The sequence below is a fragment of the Gadus chalcogrammus genome, chromosome 18 (genome assembly GCF_026213295.1).
Source record: "Gadus chalcogrammus isolate NIFS_2021 chromosome 18, NIFS_Gcha_1.0, whole genome shotgun sequence".
Classification (NCBI taxonomy): Eukaryota; Metazoa; Chordata; class Actinopteri; order Gadiformes; family Gadidae; genus Gadus; species Gadus chalcogrammus.
In genome coordinates, this window is record NC_079429.1 from 4,518,350 (window position 1) to 4,528,051 (window position 9,702).

Sequence of the window (9,702 nt, forward strand, 5' to 3'; positions counted from 1 at the left end):
CACAACATATGCATGTGTCCACATGCATTCACAGAGACAGAATCCCACACAGACACACCAAATTATACACACAACACAGCCAAACATACACACACACACACACACACACACACACACACACACACACACACACACACACACACACACACACACACACACACACACACACACACGTGCACACAACATATGCATGTGCACACACACATCCACAGACACACACATGCAGGGTGTGCACAGTGTATCTTTGGCAATGGCCCTAGACATTTTGGGGGCAGGTATGTCCATTTTCCAGCTCTGCAGAGACTATGATTGTTTTCTTTCCCGTGACCTGGATTCACTGTGCAGACTGTACTAATAAAGAGTAGGAAATGACCTTACATGTCTCTGGATGTTCCCCCGTCCCGGGGCAGGTGTCCCAGGCCTACTGGGAGACCAAGCCGTCCCGGGCCTTCGGGGAGGCGGGGGTCTCCATCAAGCTGGTCAACTCCACCATGGGGCCCGGGGAGTACCTCCGCAATGCCCTGTGGCACACCGGGAACACCAGGAACCAGGTACTGGGGCAGGACCCATATCGTGAATCTCACGATAATCATGGGAAGGTTTACACGATGTCGAGACTGTGGGAGTGTGTGGGGGTGACGCTTGGTTGAGGCAGTCTCACCTGGTGGAGTTTGATTGGACGCCTGTTGCACACACTGCGACAAGTCATTGCAGTCCCCACTCTGCTCACTAGGGGGCGTGTTCTCCTTAAAGGGACAGTCAGGCCCACCGTCACACAGTAGATGGATTCATGAGCTCTGCCGTGCTTCAGGTTGGAGGGGATCAGGTTCTCAGTGAACTCCCCAAAAACTGGCGTCCCCTTTTCACAACAATTTATTATTATTATTATTTTGTTCGGTTTTTAGTTATTTTATTAATTCTTGTCCTTGTTATTTCCTGCTCCTCATGTGGTGTGCGTGTGTGAGGGAATCTCAGGGCGGAGGGGAGGGGGGAGATGAGGACCTCTGAGAGGCCGGGGGACAAGCTGGGGTCCATATGGGGTAGAAGGACACAGAACTCGCTTAGCTTCAAGGCCAATTTGGGTATTTAGCTTTTCGGGGCAAAAACACAATGAAGAGATTTTGGAGGAAAAAATGTCTTGATTTCATGATGATACGAAACAGGAGAGTGTGGGAGATATGGCCCAGCCTTCCCTGCTGTGTCTCTGTGTACCTCTGGGTCTCCTGAAGGTAGACCTCACTGTGGGGGTCCGCGCTCCTACCAATCCCTCGCTCTTTCACTCCATGGATCTTGATCAATAATCGATACCGGAACTCCATCTAATAAGAGAATCATTATTAACGCATGGTAATAATCTTCAAGTACAACATGGTTTGCACGTGTGCTTGAGTATTCGTTTACTTTTCCATCAATTGCTTTGGTTCAATAACATCAAATACTGTCCATATATCTGGATCAATCACATTCATTACCCTCACTTCAGATGTGTTCTCGATGGTGTAAAGCCAGCGCTAGCCACAGTGTATTTATAGCCCGGCAGAAGTTTCCAGTGGAGCAGATTCTGCTCCCCGGAGACAACGAGAACTATGAGACCTGAAGCAACACTCTGTAGTCATAACTGTGTATTGAATTACGTGTGCGCGTGTGTGTGTGTGTGTGTGTGTGTGTGTGTGTGTGTGTGTGTGTGTGTGTGTGTGTGTGTGTGTGTGTGTGCAGGTCAAAACACTGTGGCATGACCCCAACAACATTGGATGGAAAGACTTCACAGCCTACCGCATGCACCTTATCCACAGACCCAAGACTGGTTTCATCAGGTGCAGCCTTACACACACACACACACACACACACACACACACACACACACACACACACACACACACACACACACACACACACACACACACACACACACACACACACACACACACACACACACACACGCAAAAACAAACACCCTTATTTTATGTATGTCCGATAATGTGTACATACATAATTATGTATGTCAGACATAATATAGGACATAAATACTATATAAGTAGATAAGCAAAAACACAAACCACAGGAACACACACACACTCACACACAGAATACTGTGGGACCCATGGAGCGTGAGTGACGGTGGGGAGGGCCCTGCTGCAGGGTGGTGGTGTACGAGGGCCGGGACATCATGGCGGACTCGGGGCCCGTGTACGACCACACGCTGGCCGGGGGCCGGCTGGGGCTCTTCGTCTTCTCCCAGGAGCACGTCATCTTCTCCGACCTCCGATACGAGTGCAGAGGTGAGGCGGGGAAAAGGCCCCCATGAACGGATTCCGATAGACGCATTCCGATAAACGTATTCCGATAAACCTATTGCGAAAAACGTATAAAGATGAACTTAGACCAATATACTTAGACTGCGCTAAACTTAGACCGACATACTTAGACCGCTCAACGGATATTTTTGCCTCTACGGACAGTAGTAGGCAGAGAGACCAGATGTATCATCATCACCCATGTGGTTAGCGTACTTGTGGTTAGCACAATGGTTAGCGTATCACCCATGTGGTCAGCCTACGTGTGGTTAGCGAATCGCCCGTTTGGTTAGCAGATTGCCTGTGTAGTTAGCGCATTGGTTAGCTTATCACCCATGTGGTAAGCGTACTGCGCATGTGGTTCGGCTACGTGTGGTTAGCGTATCATCCATGTGGTTAGCGTATTGCCTGTGTGGTTAGCGCCCAGCTCTACTTAAAAATAGCTGGAAATTGGCAGGATGGCATAGGCTGTCAGACTACTGGCAACCACAGGTTTGTAAAAGACATCGTCATTGCTATGGGTGGGCTGTTTGTTTAATGATGCAATCATACATTCGATTTGGTCAAAATCTGGCCATTTTATCTGTGATACCGCTCATTTAGTTTTGAGAATCCTGGGGCCTGAAGTCTGCCAGACACACTGATTGTGTACCTTGAATGGAATTAGATTGTAAAAAAATTGAAGTGGATAAAAGTGTCTGCGAAAACAATGAATGCCAATACATTTGTTTGCATTGTAGGCAAACCCGCTGTTAAGACACATGGGCTTGGTTATAAATACGCTTTAGTATTTGTGTGTTGTGCTGCAGCCATGGAGATGGAACACACACACACACACACACACACACACACACACACACACACACACACACACACACACACACACACACACACACACACACACACACACACACACACACACACACACACACACACACAAAAACAAACCTCCATGATTGATCGATGATTGATACCGAGCCGATTCTCCGGGGGGAACCAGACTTCTTGGGACGTGTGATTTCATGGTTCTTCCAGGTTTATAATAGATGTTTTCTCTTTCTTTTTCCCCTCCACAGATATCTGAGTTTTCGCTGGGAAAGTCTCAAAAGCTCCAGGCAGAGCTGTAGGAAAATATAACTAATTGAGAGTGAACTGAGAGTGAATACCAAGAAGGAGAGAAAATAAGACAGGGAGAGAGACTGTACTTAAATGACTCTGGAGGGAAAGATAAAAGGGAGGTAAGGTCACTAAAAACTGGGCGATCACGACTGACTTAATGGTTTGGTCTCTCGACGTCCGCCTCACAGCATGGTGACCTTGTTGAGGCGGCCTTAACAATCTGAAACTGTTCCTTTTTGTACTCTTACAATGGCTTTTTATTTGCATTTCAAGGCATTCAAATAATCTAGATATGCAGTTATTACTCAACTTTTAAATGGAACCGCTGAAATAACGACATTCAAAATTCTTATGACCAAACTTTATTTTGCCTGCTTACCTTCCTAATATCATGATCATGTTTTTATTTTTAATGTTCCTTGACACGTCAATGCTAGATAGTTATTGAAAGCCCCCTGAAGCCAGTCAGAAGAACTAGACACACTACTCCCCTCTAGTGGCGATGTTTGTTAATACACGATGAAAGACGAACTCATGGATGACCTTCGTTTGTAAATCCGAAATTACATTTGCATTACATTATTAATAATATCTACATGATAACCATTTGCACTCATGTAAATGTTTCACCCCTCTGGACACCAATATGCTCTTCTCTTAGTCATACAGGGAGAACTTACAATTCTAACTTTAAAAGTATTAAAAACATTTAATAAAAAATATAGATATTTGTTTAATGCTCAATGTAAGTACATGGCTTTGCCGTTGTTAATTATTCATTCAATTGATTGTATTATTATTTTATTTCATTTTATATGATTTTCATTCTATCTGTGTGTGCGTGTGCGTGTGTGTGTGTGGGTGTGTTTCTCTGTGTGTGACGTTGAAAACGGGTATTCTAGTCCTGAAACTACGACTACTTTAAATAAATACTTTGTCGTGACTCCAAACACTAAACCTGTACAACTGGTTGGGCGTTGATGTTATTAGTATGTGGTCACACACCTACACACAGAAACACGCACGCGCACGCGCACACATACACACACACTCACACTCTCAGAAACACAAACACACGCACATAGACAAACCCACACACACACACACACACACACACACACAGGTGTGTGTTACCTGACCGGCGCAACACCTACGTCACCCACGCCCGCTCCCCTGACTGGAACAGGAATGAGGAAGACCAGGTAAAAGTTCGTCAAACAGCGGCTCGACATGTTGTGCATCATTATAACACAGAACGTTGTATTCCCGTCACCGGTTCATCGGACCATTAGTTAATTCACCGAGCGGAATACTACATCCACCTGAGGGATGGTCCGCGGCATCTCCTCCGGCTGCTTTGCCCAGGCGGCGGAGCGGCACAGCACCGCGCTCAGCTTCTCGCTGCTGTCCGCGGGCTACGTGCTCTACCTCCTGCTTGGCGCCGGGATCTTCTCCGCCATCGAACTGCCCTACGAGGAGCGGCTGCGGCAGGACCTGAAGCAGGTCCGCCAGGAGTTCCTGGACCAGAACGAGTGCGTGTCCGACGCCCGGCTGGAAGAGCTCCTGGCACGGGCGATCGAGGCCAGCAACTACGGGGTGTCTGTGCTGGGGAACCAGACCGAGCCCAACAACTGGGACTTTGTGTCCGCTCTGTTCTTCACCAGCACCGTGCTGACCACCACCGGTGAGTTGGGGACGATAAAGGGCCTTTATGTACCTGTCGTTCTCGACAAAGGTGGGAAAAATGAAACGACAAAAAAACCTCAGAAACAAACATAATTCTAAGAGAAAGATAACATCAAATCCAATCCCCTGGCCTATTGTCTCCAGTGGAACGGTAGACGTCCACCTAATGCATTATTAGTAACGAAGGCAAGAGTGGCTGTTAACTATTTACAAGGGAAGAGAGACTAAGAGATACTTACTAAAGAGTCTAATTAAATTGTATACAAGTAATCAGCTTTTAATTTAATATAGCTGTCTGCCTCTTTCATACATTCACCTTCAGGCGACATGGTTTTCCTTCCTCTTGCTCTCCTCCCTTTCTCTCTCTCTCTCCCTCCCTCTCTCTCCCTCCCTCTCTCTCCAGTGTGTGTTTCTTTCTCTCACCTCAGTGTCTCCATTTCCTCTCTCTCTCTCCTCCCTCTCTCCTTTCTTCTCTCTCCTGCTCGGTTCTTGTATCTCTCTCTCCCCACTGTCTCTCTCTGTAACCAGACCCCCCCCCCCCCCAGTGGTAACCCTACAACCCTTCCCTCTCTCTCTCTCTCTCTCCCCCTCCCCCTCCCCAGGCTACGGGCACACAGTGTGTCTCTCTGACGGGGGCAAGGTGTTCTTGGTGCTCTACTCCCCCAGCGCTAACCCAAACACCCTACCTGTCTCCCTTCTCCGTCTTCCCCTCTCCCACCCAGCGGTAACACCCTACCTGTCTCCCCCTCTGTCTTCCTCTCTCCCCCCCAGCGGTAACACCCTGCCTGTCTCCCTGTCTCCCCCCTCCCCAGGCTACGGCCACACCGTGCCCCTCTCTGACGGGGGGAAGGCGTTCTGCGTGCTCTACTCTCTGGTGGGCATCCCCATCACGCTGCTCTTCCTGTCGGCCGTGGTGCAGCGCCTCATGGTGGTGGTGACGCGCCGGCCCGTGGCCTACTTCCACCGCCGCTGGGGCGTGTCCCGCGCCCGGCTGGCGGCGGCGCACGCGGCGTGCCTCGCAGCGCTCGCCGCCGTCTTCCTCCTCTTCATCCCGGCGGGCGTGTTCGTGGCGGTGGAGCAGGACTGGAGCTTCCTGGAGGCGCTGTACTTCTGCTTCATCTCGCTGTCCACCATCGGCCTGGGGGACTACGTCCCCGGGGAGAACGACCCAGAGGGGGCGCACGCCCACGGGCAGCTGTACCGCCTGGCCATCACGGGTGAGGAGCGGGCTGGGGGGGGGGGGGGGGGGGAGGGGGTGAGGATAGAGGGGGGTCTAGGGGAAGGACAGAGGGGTGGGTCAGGGGACAGAGGGGGGGCCGATAATCGAGGGGAGAGGACCTCTTCTGCTGAAGGAGCTCCACTCCGCTCTGTTGATTCAGTCAAACTCGTTGAGATAAGAAAGTGTCAGGAAGGCTCAGGTTTAACGACCGATCCGCTGCACAAACACACAGGGCCCAGTCACAACAGAGGAGTCGGGAGCAGGAAGTGGGATTAGATAACGGAGTCTCTCTCGTGTTGTTGACGTCGCCAGGGACATTTCCAGGCGTCGCACTCAGTCCCGTGTGTGTCAACATCTCTTCTTCTCTCCTGTGTGTGTGTGTGTGTGTGTGTGTGTGTGTGTGTGTGTGTGTGTGTGCGCCCTCCCTCCAGTCTACCTGCTGCTGGGTCTGGTGTGCGTACTGGTTGTCCTGGAGACGTGCTGTGAGCTCCCACAGCTCCGCGGCATCAAGCAGCGCTTCTACTGGGACGGCGGCCGCGACCCCGACTCGGAGACCACCAACATTATCGACAGCGACCACCTGACCCAGGAGGCCGTCGCCGCCGGCGACAGCCCCGGCCCCGTCCCCGCCTCCATCCCGTCCGTGTCGGAGCAGGCCGCCAGCCTCCGTCGCCACGGCAACAACAACGTCAACGTCAACCTCAACCGGTCCCTCGCCACCACGCCCTACACGCCGGCGGCAAACTCCGACGCCGTCAACGGCTTTTTCAGTTGACCCAACCCCTCCTCCCCCTCCCCTGAGTGGGTCACTGAACCGACCCGGGACCCGGCTGGGGTCTGGGTCTGGGTCCGGGTCTGGACCTCGAGGGGCGCTTAAGACCCCAAGACACATGAACTATTTATTGCTCTATAGGAGACGGTCTTCCAGGACGTGATGGATCTACAGGGCTGAGCATCCACGGGTTATATCTGTATTATATATCTAGGTTAGAGGAGAATTGGAGGGTTTATCCTACCCCTCCATGGGTTACTATGTTTGGAGTATCAGCAAATTGGTTAATGCCCTCCATCAAGATTCTGGCTTCATTCACAGCCTCCACCTCCGCTGCTGTTTGGACGAGGCCTGGAAGGAAATGATTCACTTCATCTGAGAGGAACCGCAAATCGCCGGACATTTCCCGTCGTTTCGCCATGACCTCAGAGCCACACCGGGACTGCGCTATCAGACCTCACAGAAGAGGAGGGCCTTCACCCACACTAACCCTTAAGCTTCTTGTTTAGTTAAGCATTTCCCTCTGCTCAGCAAAAGACCCCCTTACGAGCATAATCACAGGATAATGTCATGTTTCCATCGCCGCCGAAGACGCTGTTCAGGAAAAGGTTCAACCAGGAAACAAACGGCGAGAGGTATTTGCAGAGAGGGCGAGAAACGCGATGGGAGGTGATTCACTGCCGGCCACAAAGGAAGGACCGGGCAGGGTGAGGCTCCAGTGGCACCAGGCCGCCCTGCCCTCCTCTGGGGCCACACAACCAGAGATAAGGGCCCCGGGAAGGGGCAGCAGGGAAGGGTGGGGATGTGGCCCTGCACGCACAAGAGGGGGGAGGAAGAGGAGGAATACAGGGGGGGAGGAGGAAGAGGGGAGAAGGAGGGAGAAGGTGGGGGAGGAAGAGGGGGGGGGGGGGGGGGGGGGGAAGGAAGGGGGGGGGGGGAAGGGAGGAGGTGGGGAGGAGAAATAGGGGTAAAGGAAGAGGTGGGGGGGAAGGAAGAGGAGGGGGGAGGGGGGGAAGGAAGAGGAGGGGGGAGGGGGGGAGAAGAGGAAGGGGTGTGGAGGAAATCCAAGTAAGTGATCATATCATGCTTCCGTTTTTTTCTGTTAAACGTTAACAGTAAGTTACATTTCCTGCTTGTTAACAAGTTGTTCATCACTAGACCGGTTGTGGTGTTGAATGGATGAGACAGCGAGAGTGTGCGGTCTGACCACTTACGGGAAAAAGAGTCTAATGATGAATGTAATCTATGCAGTAGTTCCCTGTTTGCTCATGATTGAGCCTGGTCACAGTCCCAGGGGCAGTTCTAGAGGAGTGGCTCTCTAAGCTAAATACACATGCAATACGCGAGTGTGTTTTCCGGTCGGCTCCACTAGAGGGCAGCATTGTCACTGCCTCGGATCCTTTACAGTGCGGCTTGATTCTTATGTTTGTTTTACAAATACATTAACTTTGTTCAAGAAACATCTCAAACTAGTCATATGTGAATTCTGTTTCAAGATTCAAACGATGATCCACCAGCAATCCCAACCAACAGACACACCATTAGTAGGCCGATAATAATAACAATAATCATGTGCAATAATAATGATCTCTTTGTAATCAGCTTGGGTCAATATTCATCTGTATATAGGCCTATAATGAAATCATTAAATAAATAAAACTTTTCTGTTATCAAGTGTAGCAAAGTTTAAATATATACATGTACAATATTATTGGGGTTATTGCGTTTTTGCGACAGCCAAGTCAGTCAAAGCATCTTGTTATATAAAATGTGTTTTATTTATTTATATTATAATTCTATCATAGTACAATGCATACATGCAGACAGAAGTCTATAGACATAAACACCCGTGTCTATAACACACAGCGCGCGCACACACACACACACACACACACACACACACACACACACACACACACACACACACACACACACACACACACACACACACACACACACACACACACACACACACACACACACACACACACTCCCCCCCCCCACATCCGGACGGTTTACATCGTGTCTATAAATAGAACTCAGACCTATGTGTTCAAACGGACCGATTAAGGTTTTGCGGTAAAGGTGAGCATGCACTTTGACCCTGCAGCTGAGACAAACTCTAAAACGAGGGTTAGTAACCCTACTTCTTACTAACCCTATAAACATCAGTTTTTATCTGTGATGACATGATTATCTGTCATTAACTCATTCACACACACACACACACACACACACACACACACACACACACACACACACACACACACACACACACACACACACACACACACACACACACACACACACGTCATCACTGATTTACACGTCAGTTTTTATCTGTGATGACGATGATTATCTGTGATTTACTCACTGACGCACACGCACACACACACACACTCACGCATGCTAGCACACACAGATTTATTCACTCAGTCATGTACCCGCCCGCACGCACGCACACCTACCCACACACACACACACACACACACACACACACACACACACACACACACACACACACACTTAACCCCCCCCCCCCCACACACACACACACACACACAAATACAAACTTACCCATACAAACACACACACTTACTCTCTCACTCACA

The 9,702-nt window shown here is 50.1% G+C and overlaps 2 protein-coding genes across 2 annotated transcripts in view; both read left to right on the plus strand.

Moving 5' to 3' along the window:
* Positions 1-4,382, plus strand: part of LOC130371507 (thrombospondin-2-like) — a 16,361-nt gene extending 11,979 nt beyond the window's left edge. The window contains exons 15-18 of the mRNA XM_056577304.1: positions 411-551; positions 1,717-1,814; positions 2,140-2,279; positions 3,371-4,382. Coding sequence (XP_056433279.1) covers positions 411-551; positions 1,717-1,814; positions 2,140-2,279; positions 3,371-3,378 — 387 coding nt within the window. The 3' untranslated portion in view covers positions 3,379-4,382. The remainder of the gene's footprint in view (positions 1-410; positions 552-1,716; positions 1,815-2,139; positions 2,280-3,370) is intronic.
* A 223-nt stretch (positions 4,383-4,605) lies between these two features.
* LOC130371508 (potassium channel subfamily K member 1-like) lies at positions 4,606-7,904 on the plus strand. The gene is made up of 3 exons (XM_056577305.1): positions 4,606-5,097; positions 5,912-6,316; positions 6,750-7,904. The coding sequence occupies exons 1-3, from the start codon at positions 4,743-4,745 to the stop codon at positions 7,091-7,093; spliced, it is 1,104 nt and encodes a 367-aa protein (XP_056433280.1). The 5' UTR covers positions 4,606-4,742; the 3' UTR covers positions 7,094-7,904.
* The last annotated feature ends 1,798 nt before the right edge of the window (positions 7,905-9,702 follow it).